The sequence below is a fragment of the Arvicola amphibius genome, chromosome 10 (genome assembly GCF_903992535.2).
Source record: "Arvicola amphibius chromosome 10, mArvAmp1.2, whole genome shotgun sequence".
NCBI lineage: Eukaryota > Metazoa > Chordata > Mammalia > Rodentia > Cricetidae > Arvicola > Arvicola amphibius.
In genome coordinates this window covers 10,541,635-10,563,711 of record NC_052056.1, presented here as the reverse complement: position 1 = coordinate 10,563,711, position 22,077 = coordinate 10,541,635, and the positions used below count along the sequence as shown (strand labels likewise).

General features: G+C 42.0%; 1 protein-coding gene across 7 annotated transcripts in view; it reads left to right on the top strand.

Moving 5' to 3' along the window:
- Map3k7cl (MAP3K7 C-terminal like) overlaps nt 1-21,835 on the top strand; it is a 93,092-nt gene extending 71,257 nt beyond the window's left edge. For all 7 annotated transcript variants that reach the window (XM_038344938.1, XM_038344943.1, XM_038344942.1 and 4 more), the window contains 2 exons: nt 9,947-10,062; nt 20,689-21,835. In XM_038344938.1, coding sequence (XP_038200866.1) covers nt 9,947-10,062; nt 20,689-20,869 — 297 coding nt within the window. In that variant the 3' untranslated portion in view covers nt 20,870-21,835. The remainder of the gene's footprint in view (nt 1-9,946; nt 10,063-20,688) is intronic.
- The last annotated feature ends 242 nt before the right edge of the window (nt 21,836-22,077 follow it).

The window sequence follows — 22,077 nt, the reverse complement described above, 5'->3', positions numbered from 1 at the left end:
CCCAGGTGGAATTAAATGAACATTATAATGTTCATTTCTAGGCCCCGAGCCTCTGCTGAAGGGCAGGTGGGAGGCTAATTTTACATTCCGTTCTTGAGACTAAGTTTCCAGATCTCTTGTGGGCACCAGGAGCAATATTTGGTACAGCAGGTTTAGATGATATGAACAGGAAAAAAAGTGATATTCTATGTATACTTCAAGAGTAAATGAAAATTTATTGCTTTTCTTCAGGAAAAAGTGGTTTTCTTCTGTTTGGAGCAGTGTTGATGGACTTCTTATCTTTTCTCTGTCTGGAAAGATGATAGGATTCTTTCACGGTCCAGTGCAAGACCAAGTCCATCCTACAGCCCAAGTAGAAGGGTTACGTTTTACTCACTGTGGTTTAACGCAAAGCTTGCTGTCTCCAAGACCCACGCTCATCAGCCGGTGCCTGGAGTTAACAACAGCTGTCTCATACTGTGGCAGGAATGAAGAATGGCACCGAGGAGGTCGAATGAAAATAAAAATTGAAAATAAATAATTGCTCAGTCAACATAAATAGTTTGCCTTGGGGCTGGAGAGAGGGCTCAGCTGTTAAGAGCACTGGCTGCCCTTACAGAGGTCCTGAGTTCAATTCCCAGCACCCACATGGTGACTCACAACCATATACAGTGGAATCTGATGCCCTCCGCCACCACAAAGGCATACATGCAGATAGAGCACTCATGTACATTAAAAACAAATAGTCTTCCTTGGTGAAATTCTTAATTGGACTAAGTGATTTATTTCTTTATGTGTCAAGCACAACCAAAGCTGAATGCCTTGGATTCCTTTTGGATGTTCTCTCCAGCAGGCCAGGCACTTGGAAAACAATGATCTTTAAAAACAAAAACAAAAACTAAATTGAGCAATAGCTTCAAAGCCTTAGGCCTCTCATCTGATGGGCCAGCAGCGACAGGTGTCTTCGTGGTACACATTGAACTTGCCTTTCCTCAGACAGGGTCCAGTAAGTCCACAATCTGATGTCACTTCTACAAATAGACAATTTCAGTTTCCCCTGAGGAGCATAACATACCGTTATCTGGGAAGCTTCTCCAGAAACTTCTTTTAGTGCTTACCTCAGTATATCATTTGACACCTGGGAAATGAAAACGTTGAGAGAAAGATGAAGCAAGACCAGCATCCTTGGATTCCGCTACCAGGCTGGAGGGAGGTGGGGCACTAAAAGCAGCCAACATTTTCTCTCTTGTCCACACATTGATGAGTGTCTTAGAGTTATCCTTTGGATTTGGTGACCATTCAGAGATCGTATATAGATATTTTGGAGTTTTGCCGAAGTAATATTTCGAAAGCCCGGTCAGTGTTGTTAGGGTATACCTTGTGAGAAGTCTGAGAATCCGGAGCTACATTGCTCTTTTCTATCCTCTGGATCAACGGAAAAGACACAAATGTGTTTTACTCCAAGCTGTAAAATGTGTTAAGTTGCGCAGTATAAATCCCAGCACACTTACTAGGATTTTACTGTATGTATTGAAGAAGTGTCAGTAACTATAATAAAATTTCAAACCCTTAAAGTCTTAAAATAATAAAATTTGAGTGACCATAATTGAATATGCTCCAGATCCACCTTCCTCCAGTCTGGGCTAGGTTTCTCCTCTTAGGTTTGTTTGGCAGACAATGCTTGTGTTAATCTTGAGAGACACTAAAATGGAGTGTATCCTCTATCCTCCCCTCAAATAGGTAATCCTGAGAATCAAGGAATAAATACAAGCTCCACTCAACCACTGTAGAATGTTTGGCTTCCTAAATATATCTTCTGTGTGGGAAGCTGGGGTAGGAAAATTCAATTCTTGCATTTTGGAAGGGGACTGGGCCAGTAGTTTCTGAAGTAGCCAAGCAGAAAACGGAAACGCTTAAGCCGGCTTTGCCCCTTGCTGAGGGATGCCTGGCTGCATGCTTCTCGCCGGCTCAGTTCCAAAGGATGGAAGACACTTCTGGAGGCTGTGAACCGATGGCCGAGGTGGTGCGGTGTGGTTCAAGCCGCATTCTTGGAACCGGAGCCTGTGGTTTGGTTTCTCTCTTACTTCATTGTGTTAAATTAGTCCTGGGGATTGGGCTGGGTACCAGAGGCCGTGATGTGCCCCGCCCCCACCTCCGACTCTGCGGTGGTGTAATTGAAAACCTTTGCAGGCTCAGTTCTCTCAGGAAAGGGGGTGAAGAGGAAATGACCGCGGGAAGCGGGGGAGGGGGCGGGCGGGCTCTGACCTCATCCAAGCCCCAATCTGTGCCTTGGGAACCTGTGTTTCACAGTTGGCTTGAAGAAACGCTGGGAGAACATCTTTATTTATCTACTTTGAACTCCAGCAACAGATCTTCACACAGAGTGATACTGAAAACAGTTTCTGTGATAACACAGCAGCTATGTTCTAGGATCTTAAACAATTGCTTTTGGTGATGGGTGATATCAGAGGTTGCACCTAGGGCCTCCCAAATGCTAGGCATGGGCTCCGCCTATGGCGGCTTCCCAGGCTGTTCTAGGCTCTTTTCACTGCTCACTATTTTGGAATTCCTTTGGAATGCAGCCTCGTTCCTTTGACAAGAGTGTGGACTAAGGGCATCAAGGTGTAGGAAGTGCAGCATAATAATGAAAGGGGACCAAGGACAGTGTCTCCTGATGGGAGAGGAAAACAGACATGCAGTTGGTTAACTGCTCACCCCCACCTAGCATGGGATTGCGATGAAAACTATTCCCTCTATTCTCTCTCTAATGGGACTAGTTTAAATCAAGTGTTGGGAATAAAGACAGCATTGTTTTTCTTTCTTCTTTCTTTCTTTCTTTCTCTCTTTCTTTCCTTCTTTTTTTAAAAATAGTCTTATGTAGTAGTTTTGTGCTGGACTCAGTGAGTAGCCAGCGGTGACTTTGAACTTTTGCCTCTTTGATCTTCAAGTACTAGGATTGCAGGTGTACACCATGCCTGGCAGAAACTGTTGCTTTTATTCCCCAAAGTTAACGCTTTCTGTCTAGCTATTCCAGGAATTTTTGTAGCTTATCTTAAGTTTTCAGTTTGAACATGTGTTAAGCGGGATCAACAACCAAGTAAGTCATCCGTGCCTGAATTTAGAGCTTCCATTACTTAAGCCTACGGGTAGTTCTGTTTTTGTTTTCTAAATTTTATATATTTATTTATTTTTAAACAAGCTCTAGTAAGTTTCCCCTAAGCCCTTTGCTGGTTTACATTTCTCCAGCCCGTGCTGACATGTGTCTAATGATATCAGAATCACCCGGATCAATGACAGCCAGTGTGCTCATTCTGCAGTATTTGCCACATAATATGTTCAGTTCAGTATCCTTGCCGCTGCGGTGATGGACACGTTTTGGCCAACATGGCATCTTATTCTATCTCAGCGTTCCTCAAAGCTGGGCAGTTGGCAGTGATGGACACCTCTCCTTCATCTGCTCATCTTCAGAGTCACGGACTTTGCAGGGGGAATCAAAGGCCATCCTCAGCCACATAGTCAGTTCAGGGCCAATGTGATGATCTGAGAGCCTATGTGAGAAAACATGGCCGTGCATATGAGGCGACACAGCGTTAGTCTAAGTTGCAGTACTTAGGAAACTTTCATTGATTGGAATTTCTTCTGGGATGCAAACCGCGTGCACGTAAACAAATTCTTCAATGAATTTTCTGGGCTCGGATAAATGTCTAGTGTCTTCAGATTGCTCTGGACTCTGCCGACCAATGGACATGCTGATTTGCCTGGCAACATTGGTGGTTAGCTGCACATGGCCTGGAGTTTTAGTGTGGTGAGAATTTGAAATTCCCTGGCAAAACGGTCGGGGAGGACAAAAGCTGGGTACAGATGAGGCGCCTCAGCCGGCAGACTCCGGGAGGAAGGCATCTTAGACGGGCTAGGCAAAGAGGAAAGTCTCAGAGGAAACTGTCTTTGCAGCAACATGGACTATGGCTTAAAATAGGTAAAAGAAAGCTTGTCGCCTAGCTAGGCTCACATGCCCTCAGTAGTATCACCACACTGCCTAGGTTAAAAAAAAAAAAATCCTTTCACATAGTTTTGAAAGCTGATGTTAGTTGTAAAAACTAGGTTTCATTATGGCATTTTCATCTATGTACATAATGCGCTTTAACTGTATTCAGCCTCCCATTACCCTCACATGTTCCTCCTCCTCTCTGCAGGTCTCCTGCCTCTTCCAAAATACAAGATCTGATTTCTACAATTAAGAGATGCCAGTTGCCCAGATGCAGTGGTGAACTTTTGTAATCCCAGCTGCTTGGGTGGGGTACTGAAGCTTGAGGAGACAGGTTTGGATTACCTAGGATGCACAGTGAATGAACTCAAGGTTGCTTTTTGCAAGTTAGCATGATACTGTCCAAAAATAAAAAATGTAAAAGGCCTAGCGCTGTCACTTAGTGGTAGCATGCTAATGTACAAATAAAAACAGAAGTAAAAAGGCTGGAGAAGTGGTTCAGCACTGAGGAACAGTGGCTGCTCTTCTAGAGGATGGGAGTTCGATTCCCAGCATCCATAGGGCAGCTCAGAACAGACTGTAACTCGGCTTTCAGGGAATCCCAATACCTTCTGGCTTCTGAGACTCTGCCTGAATGTGGTGCACAGACAAACATGCAAGCAAAACACCCATACTCATAAAATTTTTTAAAAAAACCACAAATCCAAAATCATGAGGAAAAAAATCCTAGTTATTTAAAAGAACTGCAAGGTGCGAAGCAAAGGAAGGAGGAGGTGGAAGCTTCCTTGCCTGAAGGAAGTGCACTTGTGATTTTCAGTTTTCTTCTCAAAGCACAGCAGAAAGGATGCTCCCGCCTTGACCGCAGTCAACTTTATTCTCTCAGGCACACAGCCCTTTAGATTCTTGGCTCTGGCATTAGGTAGCTGTGGAATTTGCAGTTCAGGTACTTGCAGGTGGTGACTGAATTGTTGCATCCTGCTTGAATGAGTGTGGTTTATGTGGTGTTCATGAGCCAGGATGGGATGTGGCCTCTCACAGCTGCCAGCAGGCAAGTCTTCTAACAGGGCACAGATGATTTAAAAGCTTGGCTCGGGAGCCCGGGTATGTCGCTTTCATTCCGCTAACAGTTATACCTGGTAACTTGCCAGCGTAACAGGTGAGAATTGGTGAAGGGTTGAGATTTCTGGGCTACAGAACTGGAGGAGCCAGGAGTCGTGAATTCCTCTGGCAGCCGCTTCGTCGCCTGGGGTGAATTATATTGTTGTACCACTGTGTCCTGGTTTTCCATTTATTTCTGTGTTGAAAAGGGTCATGATTACAGCTGGCTGGGCTGGCGTTGTGAATATGTTCATAGGGGTCCAGGGAAAGTGGCCAGTGTCAGATTCCACGTGAGTTAAGTGACATTAAGGATTTCACACAAATGTAAAATTTGTCCTAGTCAGAATTCAAAAACATTGCAGAATTTATTAACGAGTATTCATTGTGCATATTAATGAGGTTCAGTGTGATATGTCAATAATGCCTATGTCTACCTAGAATTCTACTTCCTTAGAATGAGAAGGGAGCTCTTAGCTGTCAGCCAGAGCACACACTAGATTGAATTGCTGCTACTTACTGAGCAAGTACGACACCCCAATAAATCTGTGTGCTGTGCTTGGAGAATATGGAAGCAAAGAACAAGATCCATTAGTTCACACTTTACTAGAATAAATGAGTGAGAATAGCATCCAATCAGACGCTGTCTGCCTGCACAGACCATAAGAACAGGTAAGACCCAAGAGCTTGTTCAGCAACCAACTTCTGTGCTTCTCAGATTTTACATATTTTTCCATAAGTAATTAGGGAGTGATTAAAAACCTCTCTAAAAGACAATTAAAAGACCATCCCAAACAGTAGTGCTTTAAATCACACATTGCTGATGTGGATAAATGATGTGGGAGAGTCTTCTGTTTGAGTTGATTTCATTGGCTAATAAAGAAACTGCCTGGCCCATTTGATAGACCGCCCCTTAGGTGGGTGGAGTAGACAGAACAGGAAGAGGAAGTGAGGTAGAAGGATCAGTAAGATGCCACACCTCTCCTAAGTTAGGCAGACTGCCGTGCCTCTCCTCAGAGAGAAGCCAGATGCGATGAAGCTCCAGCCCAAGATGGACACACGCTAGAATCTACCTGGTAAGGCACCACTTTGTGGTGCTACATAGATTATTAGATATGGGTTAAAGCAAGAGATGTGAGAATTAGACAATAAGAGGCTAGAAATAATGGGCCAGGCAGTGTTTAAAAGAATACAGTTTTCTGTGTAATTATTTTGGGGCATAAGCTAGTCAGGAGGCCGAAAGCAGGGCGGCAGGAACGCAGCTAAACACTACATAATGGCGCCCAACGTGGATAACTGAATCCACAGAAAGCCTGAGAAAGCTTGGGAAAGACTAGAGTAAAGCATGTGTTCTTGATAACAGCAATTTCTCGGGTCTGAGCAAGCGCTCTCATCTAAGAGAGGCTTCCTGACTCAGCTTCAGCTGCAAAACCGTGCAGCTCTTTTAAGAGGTTCGGCTACGAAACACTTGATGAAAATTAACTGCATGCTTTTCGGTTTTCAGCCGTAGCAGGAAAAAAGCTGTGTCGTTTTAAAATGCCGGCTTTCTGGGCTGTCCTGCCAGTGCAAACTCTGACTCTTTGAGGCAGGAGGGCCGGCTACAGAGAGAGGACTTGAGTGTTGTCTGTGGACATACTTTTGCAGCTTGCTTGCTGGCAGGGACCATGAAACGCCATAGAGTTGTGGCCATAAACATGGCTACAGCCGGTACCTCTGCCATGAGGCTGGAAAGCTAAGGAATGGGCTGGATCTAGCTGTCAAAGCCACGGCTTTAGTCTTACCGATATTGTTTGGTAAATTAAAGACTCATGTGGTCACAAAAAGAGAGATATACAGTAAAAGAAAGATTCAAAGTCAAAGAAAACATCAAAATGGTTTACAATGTGTTGAAAATATATGCAGGCTAAAGGTGACAGTTCTTAAAATTAAAAAGAAGGAAGTAGTTTTTTGTGGTGGTACACACCTTTAATCCCAACACTTGGGAGACAGAGATTGACCTCTATGACTTCAAGGTGTGGTAGCACACACCTTTAATCCGAATGCCTGGGAGGCAGAGACAGACAGATCTCTGTGTGTTCAAGGTGTTGTAACACACACCTTTAATCCCAGCACTTGGGAAGCAGAGACAGTGGATCTCTGAGAGTTTAAGGACAGCCTGGTCTAAAGAGTTATCCCAGGCCAAAGATATACAGAGAACCTGTCTCAAAACAGTAAAAGTAAAAATAAATGAAATAGAGGTTAAAATAAAGCCACACAAAGATGGAAAATACACAGAAAATCTTGATACTGTATGCTATTATGCTCTCGTTGAATTGTTTAAATGCTGAGGAAGGAGCAACAGCTGCTAAAAGATATTTGTTTACAAATGCTGCTGAACTAATCCAACATAGATATTTTGAAAATACCTTGACTTCAGAATTTGGATCTAAGGATATGATACTTTGGAAAAGAGATTCTTTTATTTTTACAGAAAATGAGACCCGTTGGATTGCTTCTATCCCAGTATGGTATGATAGACCACGCCCTCCTGAAAGGTTGCTGTGAACACCTTCAGAAAATTACTTCACCCAACTGATGACTGAGATGCACCTGGCACACAGGTTACACCATGAAAGATCTGATTAACAGCGTCCCCATTCAGCAGGAAGCAGTTTGGAGAGAAATAACTACGTCCATATTCCCAAATATTGTTTATAAATGTTCTTTTACATTTAAAGGGGGAGATGATATAGATATGAATAATTTACATTGGTATAAATTTTGCCTTATTGATAGAAATATAAGGTCTATTTTGTTATATGTATATGTATTTCTAATAACGATTAAGGTATTGTGATTGTGTAGTTCATTTAAAAATGTAATGTATAATTAGGAAATATAGGTTGCTAATGAAAAATCATTGATAATAGTTAAGCTTGTAGTCATGTTAGTTAGATTTTCTAGATATATAGATATATTTCAGTTCGATAGGCATTCCTGATATCTTTTCAAAGACTACAGAATATTCCACTTAAATGTTTTAATAACTTAAGGCTTTTCATGACAATGAGACACATCAGCTCCTGGCAGCACCAATCTACTTCAAGAGGAAGATGGGCATCGAAGAGGATCCTTATGGAGTTTGATAGCCACTTGGGCAAGAAACTGCTCTTGCCTGGACTGTTGGCAGAAACTGGACACAAAGAACCCAACGAGAGAGGACTGTTGAACTTGCCTAAATGTGAGATGATTCTTTGGGGTTCCTAATTCAAGAAAGAGTCTGCGAGACATTCTGAAGGACACAGCAGATAGTGACTGAACTACCTTTGAAATTTCCTGATCATGGAAATGTCTGCTGGAAACTATGGGCCTGTAGGCTGAAGATGGATGCCCCAACAGTACAAAAGAACTTTGGGTGACTGTCCAGGCAGTGAGATGTCTCTGTCATTTCTAGAGTTTTGGAAGTAGCTTACTTCTTGTTCACCTAGGTAATATTGTGTCCTTCTGGAGACGCTGATGGAGTTGAAGAATAGATAGATAGTTATAGTTGTTTTCCTTTGTTATGATAAAAGATAAAGTAGATATAAATATTGTACCTGTAATTCTTACTTGATAACTGTTTTGTTATATGTAATTTTACTATGTTAAAGTTAAAGCCTTCTTTTTATTGTTTAAACAGAAAAAGGGGAAATGATGTGGGAGAGTCTTCTGTTTGAGTTGATTTCATTGGCTAATAAAGAAACTGCCTGGCCCATTTGATAGACCGCCCCTTAGGTGGGTGGAGTAGACAGAACAGGAAGAGGAAGTGAGGTAGAAGGATCAGTAAGATGCCACACCTCTCCTAAGTTAGGCAGACTGCCGTGCCTCTCCTCAGAGAGAAGCCAGATGCGATGAAGCTCCAGCCCAAGATGGACACACGCTAGAATCTACCTGGTAAGGCACCACTTTGTGGTGCTACATAGATTATTAGATATGGGTTAAAGCAAGAGATGTGAGAATTAGACAATAAGAGGCTAGAAATAATGGGCCAGGCAGTGTTTAAAAGAATACAGTTTTCTGTGTAATTATTTTGGGGCATAAGCTAGTCAGGAGGCCGAAAGCAGGGCGGCAGGAACGCAGCTAAACACTACAGATAAGAATTACAAAGCCATGGCACTCTTAGTTAAAAATGATTTCTGGAGGTAGGAATTTTTTCCATGTTATATGTAGGGAAAGTTTGCCGCATGGACCTGTTTTCCTCATAGATGGGAGGAAAGAAGAAACTCAGATCTGTTCTGTGTTCCACCTCATATGCTCCGAGCAGGGTTTAGGGTTCTGGTCCTCTTTACCGGCAGAACTGCGCCACTCTCGTGGGCTTGGCCTCAGGATCATAGGCATAGGAAAAAAAGGGAGGAATTGAAACGGACAACTGAGCACTCGGGAGGAGGCCAGCCTGGTCTACAAGAGCTAGTTCCAGGACAGGCTCTAAAAAAGCTGCAGAGAAACCCTGTCTCGAAAAACCAAAAAAAAAAAAAAAAAAAAAAAAAAAAAAAGAAAAAAAGAAATGGACAACTGGAGTATTTCCCCAGACCTTTTTTTTTTTTTTTTTTTTTCTTGTAGACCAGGCTGGTCTCGAACTCACAGAGATCCGCCTGCCTCTGCTTTGGATCTTTTCTAAAGCAGGTTACAAGTTCTAAGAACAACCATAAATCAATGGGGCTCGTAGCTAATGTGTAGTAGGTCTCAGGGCTCCAGTTTCTGGTTGAGCTGGCCAGGAAAGTCAATGTCAGCAAGATCGCCTCACCTCTCTATGATCTCGCCTCACCTCTCTATGATCCCTCAAACAGAAGCCGCCCAACTCGGCTGTGTTCATTGACGGCGCTGCTTTCTGATATGGTGGACTGATTGTGTTTCTCTTCGTTTGTGCAGCCTCTGCCGCCATGTCAGGACTCCGTAGAATCCATGCAGGTGTTTAAACAGCACTGCCAAATAGCAGAGGAGTACCATGAGGTCAAAAAAGAGATCGCCTTGCTCGAGGAAAGGAAGTAAGTACTCTCTTCTACTGAGCAGAGACTGCGGTCAGTGGGTGGGAAGGGAGGGGATTGTGGGCACACGCAACAGACCTTCTGTGGATCAAATGCCTCTGCCTATTGACTAAGAAAGAGAGCTGTGGGCGTGCTTCCACTCAAAATGTAATTGGTTTTGAAATGAGACATTTTAGTGAGAGAAATTAAAATTGCCAAAATACAATCCAGAGCCATGCCATATTCTCTCTGGCTGTACCCAGAGACCTCGGGGCACTTTGGCTTGGAGTGACTGTTAATTGATGTTTAAGCAGTAAAGGTCCCCCATGAGATGAAAACCCTTTTAGAGTTATGTAAATGCATTAGTTGCCTAACTGCATTTTATAGTCCCGGTAAGTTTTTATCACGATAGCGTTTATCATCATTACGGGTCTGCTAGGCAAAATCAGACAATTCAATTAATTGGAGCACTCCGGTTTTACTGTTTCATGAAACCCAGCGTAATTGCACTTTGTTCTGCCAACATTTTTTTCCTCCCCGACTCTTCCTCTTTTTATTCCTGAAAAGCATTATATTAAAGACTATGTCCTCATCCTCTGGCCAGTTTGCTCTTACATACTTGTTAGGGAGATCTGCTGGTAGTATTTACACCTCTGACTAGGACGTGGTCCCAATAAAGCGTAGCTAGACAGGCATTTCTCACCGTTGAGCTCCTGAAGCCTGGTCCATTATGTACACCTAAACGCTAAACACATCATTGTCAGGATGTGTACAGAACTCACAAACATGGCAGTTTCCAACCTTATCTTTCTTCTTCCCTTATCTTACTGCAGTGACACAACATATTTATTACTTAATTTCTGAATGAAATAAGGTGAAATGTGTTTTTTTTAAGAAAAAAATCTTAGGACTCAACTCTTGAGACTGCTGTATAGCGGTTGGCTATCTATGCAGTCGTGGGTTTGGTAAACAGACAACTGCATTTACCAAATGAGCCCAGCCTCTTCAAAATTCCCTGCTTTGCTTCGTTTCATACACAAAAATTGACTTGAACTTTTGGTTATAAAAGATTAAGAACTGTTGAGAAATCAGAAGGCACCACTTTTAAAATCCAAGGCTTTCCTTTTGGTCACAGAGTCTTGGTAAGCTGTTCAAAATGTTCAGATTGTGTTTGTCACCACAGCGTGACTTTCACGAGTGGCTGACGTTGCAGCCACAGGAGGACTCAGGATGAGTAGCCTGGAGTGCATTTTCTGGGTACACACGGACTGTGATGGCACAACAGGGGAGAACGCACCTAGGTAGTTCATCTTTATAGATAACTCTTCACTTCTTGAGGACTTTGGTATTTAATTTAACCTCATATGGGCCATTTTTCTGGCAATATGAGAATCACCCACTCTAAGAGTTACTATTTTTGTGTGCTGCATTTTGAACTATGACAGGATCATGGCATAAGAATGGCTAATGTTAGGGATCTGGAACTTGTTCTCATGGCTTGCGTGGAGAACAAGGATAACTTGTGGGTACCACTGCATCATCAAAGGAAGAAGGACTCAAGTTGGTTTTAGAAAAAAGCACCTAGATGGTTAGGGAAAAACCTTTATACAACCTTCTAGGACCTCAAAGGAGTAAGAAGCCTGCCCCCCCAGGGACTCATAAGGCCACGTGTGTTTCTGTAGAAGTCATCTTATTCCTTCATCAATTATATCTCAGTTCTTTAAACAATTGGCTACATATAGTGCAAGGGCAAATCTTTTACTTTCAACCCCCTTCATGTAGCTTCTCAAGTTCCTTCTTCTCCATTCCCAGTTGAATTATCTGGGTTTAAAATTTTCTGCTTCAAATCTTGGTTGGTGCAATATTATGTTTTCCTTCCTATGTGTGTGGCTTTTTCTTCTTTAAAATTAATAGAACCTCTTCCTTTCCTTCTCTCTTGCCCCTTCTCTCACTGGAGGCAGTCTCATGGATCCGGGCTGGCAGTCAAGCTTACTGTGTACCCAAGTATGCCCTAACTCCTGGTCATGCTTGACCTTCCTGATGGTTCAATCACAGGCATGTACAGCCACCTGTTTATGAAGGACTGGAAGTCAAACCCAGAGCCTCCTGCATGCTAGGCAAGCACTCTACAAACTGACCTACACTCCCAGTCCTCACACCCAATTCTGGCCTGGGTTTCACAACCTACAGCAACATGCCTAGAGACCCTTCTAGAACTTCCTTCCTTGACCCTACCTCAACTATATCAACCTATTCCTATTCCCAGGACAGAGCTGGATACTGTCTGTCTGTGCCACATGCAGCAGTTCCTCTAGGAAGGCCCAGCCCCTGTCCTCACCCATGGTGATCAGATTTTTTTCTTTAGCAATGAAGGAGAAACTGGAGAGTTAGTGCTATCAGGAGTCATGATTAAGTTTATTCCTGTCGTTATGAGGCTCTCTGTCTCTCTTGTAGGCACGCACTCTCTTTAGCATCTCTTTTCCGCCACAGAAAAGATCATAGATCATAGATGTCAAATATGGAATTAGGTCAATTTAAGGTAACCTGTTATAGGTTTCAGGAATGCCCTCTGCACAAACATATTTTGCTTGTATTGCTACAGCCTTGTATTTAAAATATGACATGATGTTCGTAAGGGTTGCTAAGATAAGCTGTTAAATCGAAGTGTGGTTGGAGTCACCACAGAGTCCATCCTCTCAGGGCTGTTAGCAGCCCTGCTTCTCATCATGCTGTAGTGAGCCAGTGGCTCATTTTATAACAGATCTTTTTCCGAAGCCTTTGTTTTCAAGCGAGATAAATCCAGCCATATGGATTTGACCCAAGCAATTAGCATTCCATTAAAAATGATTCTGATGAGAATTCCTCTCCCAACCCTTCATAAAGTGTGGCTGACTTTGATGCCTTTGGCACCTGGCTCATGCAAGTGAGACACGAAGATTCTAAAGTATTTTAAAAGAGAGGTTTTCTTTATTGGGGTTGTTTGTGTACAGCGGATGCTTGCACTTGAGACTGAACTTCTCTCGTATCTCCAGAGGAGGTCTCCCTGCGTCAAGTTTGAGAGGACTCACAGTGAGAGTATGTCACTGGTCATATCTGTTGGGTGGATAAAGATAGTCAAACTTTCTCAAAGTTTACAAACTTACTACGGGCTAAATCCTATTATTTAAATGTCTTTCTGGCTTATGACCAATGATGTAGAGAGTAAGTTCCTACTTTAGCTGAACATCTAGATCTTTTTGCATGTGGTCATATCCCTTATAATTGCATATATTGTAACATGATGTGTTTTTGATACATCTTATAAGAATTTTTATTTGGTATACGTAGCTTCTTTTGTACATTGTATAACTTTAGATATCTGGCACCAATTACCAGACAGAAATGATTTAAGATATCTGATTAGACTACACCGGCTATGAAGGTTGCTGAGTTCTCGACATGCTCACGTTTTGTCTGGTAGACAAAGCATTTCTCCAATCTGTATTTGAACCATTCTGAGGAGGTGGGCAATATCAGAAAGGGATAGTTACAAAAGATGAAAAGATACTTCTCCCTGAAGTTCTCTGTGTTTCTAGCATTGTGCGCTGCCATCTTGGATGTGGGCAATTTTCATCAGCCCAGAAGGAAATCTTGTAGTCTTGACCAGTCCCTCTCATTGTTCTTCTTCACTAGCTATTTTGGCAATTAAACTTGTTTTCTGTGTCTATAGGCTTGCTGCTGGACATTTTTTAAATGAATGTAATTGTGTAATATGTTTTTGGCATGACTCTCAGACTATCAGAGCATAGTGTTTCAAGTTCATCCATGTATCACACACCAGCGCTTCATTCTTTTTATCTGCGGATAATATCCTATTGTCCACATCTTATTTGCCTTTCATTGGTTAATGTATATTTGCGTTGTTTGCCCTGCTTAGTATTTTGAATGATGCCACTATTAACATCTGTTAAAAGTCTATTGCTGCACATCTGTCTCTCCAAGTGCTTGCTCTGTCTTGAGGACGCCAGTGCTAGTGGGTGGAAATAACCACGTGCATTTCCCTGATGGCTATGATGTTGCACATGCACTTCTGGGCCATCTCTATGTTTCCTTGGAGAGATATTTATTTAGATACATTGCCCAATTTTAAGAGGGTTTTCATTTCATCATTGAGTAAAGGGATCATATAACTTTAGTGGTGGGTTCAGGTGAAGCATTAGAGGATTTTTTTTTTTAAATTGGGAAGCCACAAACATTACAAGAGCTTCATGCTTATATCTTATTAATATAGAGCGACTATGGAGAACAATAGCTTATTTAGGGGAACACTGCACTATGGGAAGGGGTACTTAGGTAACTTGTAAAACATCAATGTAAAAATAACCCTCCTTTTGTTTGCCTCTTTTTATGCTACTTAACTCATTCTGAAAGTGCCAACAGAGGTTTTTGTGTTTAAATAGGAACACTTTCTGCCTGAGGTTATTTTCAAAGAAAGATTTTTAAGCCAAGTTCTTGGAACGTCTCTCAAAGTTGGGGGACAGAGAGGAACTCAACAGGCCACTGTCACTGAGTGAACAGAGAAAGGCCAGTTTTGTCTACGCCACTCCACTCGAGGGTGAGGTTTGTAAAAACGTAAAGTGCGAACACATGGAGAACTGCATCTCTCTCTGTACTCCAGGCATGTGGGTCTTATGCATTTACTCAGTCTAGAAATTGAGTTTTCACTGCCATCCAGGAACAGCAAGAGTGGTATTTCCCCCAGGTGTTTATAATAGAGGGTGGGCACATGGTGCAAACACCTATTCTCTTTCTCATGATGTCTGATGTGTGCAACTTCCTTCCTGGGGGAAGTATGGGATCTGAGTTCATTTCCCAGCAGTGAGGGTGCGCTTCCCGAGACCAGCTCACCAGTGACAATAGACACACTGCCTGGTTTGCGCTGGAACATAATACTTGTTGAGCAAGTTGACCAGAGGAGTCTGAAAATTGACTGCTGAAGGCTTTGCTTGAGGAGGCAGAGGAAGGGCCAAAAGGATGCTTTTCATTTAAGTAGTTTTGTGTTAAATGTCAATATTCCAGACATCACCTGGCTGTGAGATTATACTTTTTTAATGCCCAGTTATAATGACTGGATCTATAACACCATCTAACCCAGGGCTGTCCAGTCTCTTGACTACATTTTTTCCCTTATCTTCTGCCTGAGACCTTGTTAAAATGGGCAAGGCATTTATGTACCCATAATGAGTATATCTTTAACTTATTTCCTTTACCAGGGAGGCAGCAACAATACAATCTCCAGAGGAGCAGAATAAAGAAGCATCTTCCTTTTTACTTTATTATCCCACCCAAGGATCAGCTCAGGTTGACCCTGCAGCCTTCTTTACTTAAAGCAGTGTTTTTCATAAGGAGACTCTCCTCTCCCATCACCAGCCCAGGACCAGGCTAATATCTAGAGAAATGTCTGAATTCATGACCAGGAAGTGAGGAAGTTGTGTCTAGCATCTAGCGACTGAGAGCCAAGGATGATGCTAAGCCTCCTGCAATGCCATTGTCTAGAGCAGACTCTTAGGTCTAAATGCCAACCATACTCACATTAAACAAACCTTGTTTAGACTCAGTCTTACCCCCGCCCCCGCAAGAGCACAGTGTTGTCCTCTGGCCTGCTTCTGCCTCCTCATATCTTAGTACATGTGTGCATTTACTACTCATGAGCAGTCAGCACCATTGGCAGATTGAGTTTGGAAGCCTCCATTCAACATCATTCATTATCTCTCCATCATTAAAAAAAGGAAGGTAAGATCTTCAATCCTTCAATCATCTGGAGGCATCTGCTTTTTCTCTCCTATATAATATGGGTCTCTGAACATATAAGCACCACCAAGTCAAGGGTTTGAATTTTTTAAAAATAAAGTTTATCCTACTAGCTCATCAGAGCCAAACTTTCTAGAATTGTAACTTTTTCTTAATAAAAATCCCTAGTTAATTTTGCAATCACCAAGGAACATGATAGTGATTCTTCCAGTCCTGTATGTTGGGTTGCGAACCTAGCCTTTCATGTCTGAGTCATCTCTCCAGCCCAAGAGTGATCTCTCTAGATCAAAAAGTATTTGTACTATCGATGAATCAACTTCTTGGAACCCAAAGAATTTCCTACATTTTGAAATTAATTTCCACATATTTTTAATTTTTTTTTACTAATACTTTTCCTTCTCTCATTTTTCTTTACAAGTAGAACTTTTCCAGGTCTGTGGCTTAGGATGCGGACATCTGATGATTCGTGGTAAATCCTAGGGGTGTAGCCCTCAGACTGCTGGGATGCATCATATAGAGTATTAGGCTACAAATTCTTAGCATCAAAAAAGATTCCCATATGTCCTTCCTCCCCCACATTCTATGATAGTGGATGAGTGATAGACACGGTAGCCTGAAAGATCAAAGTTGGGTCCATATTTTGCCTCATTGTAAACAATGAATTCTTCTTGGAATTATCTGTTTATAAAATAGCTTCAGTAGCTTGACGTGCCTGGCCTTACTCATGACTTGCTAATGGATGAACATAAATGTGTCTAAATAAATAAGTTCCAAACAGGAGATAGCAGACATCTTGGCAGTTTTTTATTGGCTATCTATATAATTACTTACATGAAGCTAATTTAGAAAACTATCAGCCGAGGCTTCTTGATTGTAGTGAAGGAGAAATTATTATTGACATTCTCCAGTGTAGAGAGATGGGACTAGACAGTCTCAACCATTCCTTGCAGTTAGAAAGTCAGTGATCCTGCGGTTGGTCATCTCTAGAAATCAAAACAAAAGACAGACAGAGAGCATCAGGGGATTAACTGAAGTCAAACAGAAAGTCAGGAAAGTAGCCATCCTGGTACTAGCCACCCCTAGACCGTGCAGTGAAAGCGGAACTCTAAATGATTTGTGTGATGTAGGTAATTTAAAGTGGGAGGGGGCCCCAGGCAGACCAGGGATGACCTGATGGGTGCAGGATTTGCTACAGTTCTCTTTTTCAACCCCATGTAGGGTTTTTTCTCATTAATTTCTTTAAGATCATTACAAGAGAACTTTTACTGATCAATATTTAATTATCAGCATTTTCTGCTTTACCTGTGCTCAGGGACACAGAACACTAAGACTTTAATCAGGACAGGCTTGATTTCTGCCTTTTCTTATTAGCTGTGTGGCTTTTTTAATTAAATGGAGCACTTTGTGTTAGGTTTCCTTTCTCTTAAGATATAAATGATCTTTCCCTGAAGTACTTTTTTCCATTTGCCAATTTTTATTGTAAACATCTTGGAAGATCCAGAGATCAGCTGGAGCCCATGGACTTAGTGTATGTGCCTGTGTGTTCCACACCCTCTCCTTTGGTCCTGCTGGGTCCTCCTTCTTTTGTAAAGCCTGGTTTTGCTCAGCGGATACCAAATTGAGTGGTTAAGGGAGTCTATCAGGTATAGAAAGAAAATACTAGAATTTCTATTCTGATTTAACTTTTGCCCCTTCATAGATAATTTTGAAGGTTTCAAACATACAGAAAACCCCAAAGGAAGTGTCACAAATCCTCTTGCGTCTTTTACTGGATTTATTATTAAAAGTTTCCCAGAATGTGCTTTGTTCTTTCCTGCCAATGAGGGATATTTTTCTTGTAATTGTCTAATATTCCTCATGTTTAGTGTGTGCATTTTGGGTTGGGTAGGCAAGACCGCAGCTGTAATGCATGTTCCTCACAGGCATGTGGTACCTATTTGTCTCCATGGTGATAGCAATGCTCTTGATTTGGCTGAAGCAGTCACCCAGGTTTCTCTTCTCATCTATCCTTCACAGTTCATAAGATTTTGTGGGAATATACTTGGAGAACATGGAAAAATATTGTTCCTCATCAGATTTTCTTTCACCCACTTGTTCTAGCATCCAGTGTTATCTCATTACATATCCATATCTGAGTATGGTTTGTAGTGTATAGAATATGCTAACATGTAACTTAATTTTACCTGTTTCTATTCATCTATGTTTTGTCTCACGGCTTTTATTTTTCTTTCCTTCTGTATGTCTTACTTTCCTGCTTCCTTCATCCCCACATCTCCCTGTCTGTTATAGGAGGCTGCTTGTTTGTTTCCCGGTTGCCAGACTCCCAAAATCATCACACAGAAACTATATTATTTAAATCACTGCTTGGCCAATCACTTAAGTGTATTGCTAGCTATCTCTTACATCTAGAAGTAACCCATTTCTATTAGTTTATATTTTACCATGAGGCTCCATGGCCTACCGGCAAGGTTCTATCTGACAGCTGTGTCTTTCCCTTCTGGTTGCAACATGGTGTCTCCCTGTCTCTGCCTCTTCTCCCAGCATTCAGTTTAGTTTTCCCCGCCTAGCTCTGTTCTGCCCTGCTATAGGCTCAAAGCAGTTTCTTTATTCATTAACCAATAAAAACAACACATTTTCAGAAGAACTTCCCATACCACCTGTCCTCTTCTTTTTTCCCTGAGCCTACATTCCTCCTGCTACTTACTCTCTCTGCCCAGAAGTCCACTATACCTCCTCTATCACTATTGGTTATTTAACTTTTTTATTAGATCTATCAGATGCTTTAGGCAGGCAAGGTAAGACAGCAACATATCTTTACATAATTAAATAAATGCAGCACATCTTTACATAGTTGAATAAATATTCTGCAACATGAACAAGTGTAACACATCTGTACATAGTTAAAACAAATGCAACACATCTGTACATAATTAAACAAATGCAGCACATCTATACATAGTTAAAACAAATGCAACACATCTGTACATAGTTAAAACAAATGCAACATATCTGTACATAGTTAAACAAATGCAACATATCTATACATAAACAAATACAACATAGCTGCACATAGTTAAAACAAATGCAACACATCTGTACATAGTTAAACAAATGCAACATATCTATACGTAGTTAAATGCAACATATCTGTACATAGTTAAAACAAATGCAACACATCTGTACATAGTTCAGCAAATATTCTGTAACAATATCACAGGCCATTGAGATGGCTTAACAGGCAAGAAGCACTTGCCCTTCAAGGTAGTCCACCTGAGCTGGATCCCCAGAACTCATAGTAGAAGGAGAGAGCTGATTTAATTGCATGTTGTGGCACACACACACATGTGCACACACACACACACACACTAAATAATTTGAAAGATCACTGTTTTGAATGATTGAAAGATCTCTGGGTCCTAAACATATTCCAAAGACCCATGATTTTGGAGAAATTAAAATAAAAAAGAAGATCAATACTTGGGCATTGTAGTTCACAACTATAATTCCAGCACTTAGAAAACTGAGGCAGGAGGATTGCTACAGAGTGAGTTCCAGGCCAACTTGGGTCTGTAGAGTGAGACCTTATTTCACCTGTTGTTGATGTGCAGCTAGAACACTGCAGCCACAGTGGAAACCAGTGAGAGAAACCTAAAAATAGAACTAGTCTATGACCTAGTTACCTCTCCGAGGCACACACCCAGAAACTTGCTAGACATCTTGCTACAGAGACACTGACTTATCCATGTGGATCATGGCTCTTTTTACAATAGTAAGGAAATAGATGTCATATGGGGATAGATATGGATCTATTTGCATTCTTCTACATGTTGACATCGGTTATGCCGGCACTATTTGTTGAAGATGTTTTCTTTTTTTTTCTATTGTATAATTTTAGCTTATTTGTCAAAAATCAGGTGTTCTTGGGTGTGTGGATTAATATCCGGGTCTTCGATTCCATTGGTCAACCTGTCTGTTTTTATGCCAATATGAAGCTGTTTTCATTACTGTAGCTCTGTAGTAGAGTTTGAAGTTAGGGATGGCGATGTCTCCAGAAGTTCCTTTATTGTACAGGATTGTTTTCGGCTATCCTGGGTTTTTTGCTGTTCCATGTAAGTATTGTTCTTTCAAGGTCTGTGAAGAATTGTATTGGGATTTTGATGGGGATTGCATTGAATCTGTAGATTGCTTTTGGTAGGATTGCCATTTTTATTATGTTGATCCCACCTATGCAAGAACATGGGAGATCTTTCTATTTTCTGGTATCTGCTTCAAGTTCTTTCTTCAAAGACTTAAAGTTCTTGTTGAACAGATCTTTCACTTCTTTGGTTAGTGTTACCCCAAGATATATGTTATTTGTGGCTATCGTGAAGGGTGATGTTTCTCTGACTTCTTTCCCAGCTTCTTTCTCGTTTGTATATAGGAGGGCTACTGACTTTTTTGAGTTGGATCCTAACTTCTAATTGTTAAATACTCACATCCAGGAGGATGTAAATGAGTAAAGGGCAGGAATCTGGGAAGTCGCCCGTGAGAGTGGAAGAAAAGGTTTTAAGGGAAGTGTGGAGAAGGCCATAGAACATAGTAGAAGGGGGCTGGGGTCCGAAGGGTACAGTGGGGGAAGGAGGGAAGGAGGGAGAGATGTATGAACATCCCATGTGGAAGGAAACCTGTTGCGTTGTAAGCTAATAAAAACATAAAGATACTGAAAGAAAAGGGAAGGGGGAGAAAAGAAGAGGGAAAAGTAAGGTGTGTAGTTGGCGGTCAGAGGGCAAACACTTAGAAGCGCAGAGTGGGGAGTGCGGATTGCTGGGTATGGGTGCAGTACAGCCTGTGCTTCTTGCCCTGTGTCCTGAATTTCAGAAAGGAGCTCATTGCCAAGCTGGACCAGGCAGAGAAGGAGAAGCTGGACGCTGCTCAGCTGGTCCGGGAATTTGAGGCTCTGACGGAGGAGAACCGGACGCTGAAGATGGCGCAGTCTCAATGTGTAGAACAACTGGAAAAACTCCGCATCCAGTATCAGAAGAGGCAAGGGTCCTCCTAACATCCGTTGGTGAGACGTGAGTGTCAGAGGTTGTTGGCTGCTTTGCCCTGGCCAACAAGATTTGTATCTCAAAGGGGACAGAGAGTAAAATCTACTGCTTCTCTTTATTACCCACATGGCAAATGTCTAGAATGAGTTTAGTGCTGCCTGGCTTCCAGCTTGAGAGAGGGATATTTTATTTGAAGCGAGGTCATTAATGCAAAGCTCTCAGCAGTATATATTTTCATAGATCAGAGTTCTTTTCCAAAGATTTATATATGTATATTTCCTAGTTAGAGCGATATGATCGTACTATTCATTAGAGTAGAAAATAATAAAAATAGAATATCGACTGGTCCCACTGAAAAATCATGAGCCATAAAACAAGCCAGGATGATCACTGTAGTTTCACATCTGTGCATTTTAAAACTTTATGCCTTTCATATTTCACGTCTGCTCAGCTACAAACCATAGGAACGTCTTTCCACATAGCTGAAGCTGGCAGAGTCAGGTGTAACTCTCCAGCGATTGATTGTCCTAAGAATAAACGGTTGCGTAGCCTAAGTGCTCTCTCGTGAAAATATTAGCAGCCTTTACGGCCGTGCCCAGAGCTCACCGGCCAGTGCTGACTTGCTGTGTAATAAAGAGCCAAGGCCGCCGCGCTTCCCCACTCCGGGTTAACACACAGTGGATACGCTTGCCTTGGCCGTGTGCGTCTTGGGGATCTGGGCTGGGGGGAAGTGGAGAGACACCATTCGGACACACGTGGTTGCGTGTCTGTGGAAGGTCAGTGGAATGGCATACTATCGCGATGTTTGGGGTTTCCGGAATCGTGTTAGGTCAGTAGTAACTGAGAGGATGTGCCTGTGAAGTCAGAAGCAAAGCGACTTCCCGTTGTTCCAGCCGCCACGCTTTCCCACCCATCTCTGTTCTGTGTCCATTTCTATTCACGTGACTTCTTTTTCATTAAACACGATCAAAAGTGCAGCTCTGTGTCTTGCTTCGTTCTTGAGCCCTTTGTGCTAGGAGTTGCCCTGGTTAGAATGTCTTCTCCACAGGATGGGCTGGAAAAGAACTAAGTCCTTTTCCACGGAAGCACTTAGTGTTCTCACCTCAAGTACTCAGAGCATTGATGCTGACTGTGGGGCCGGAAAACCCTCAGAACACTACTACTGACGAGGAGGTGCTAAAATGACTTTAGATGTAGACAGTGGTTCCTGTCCAGGCAT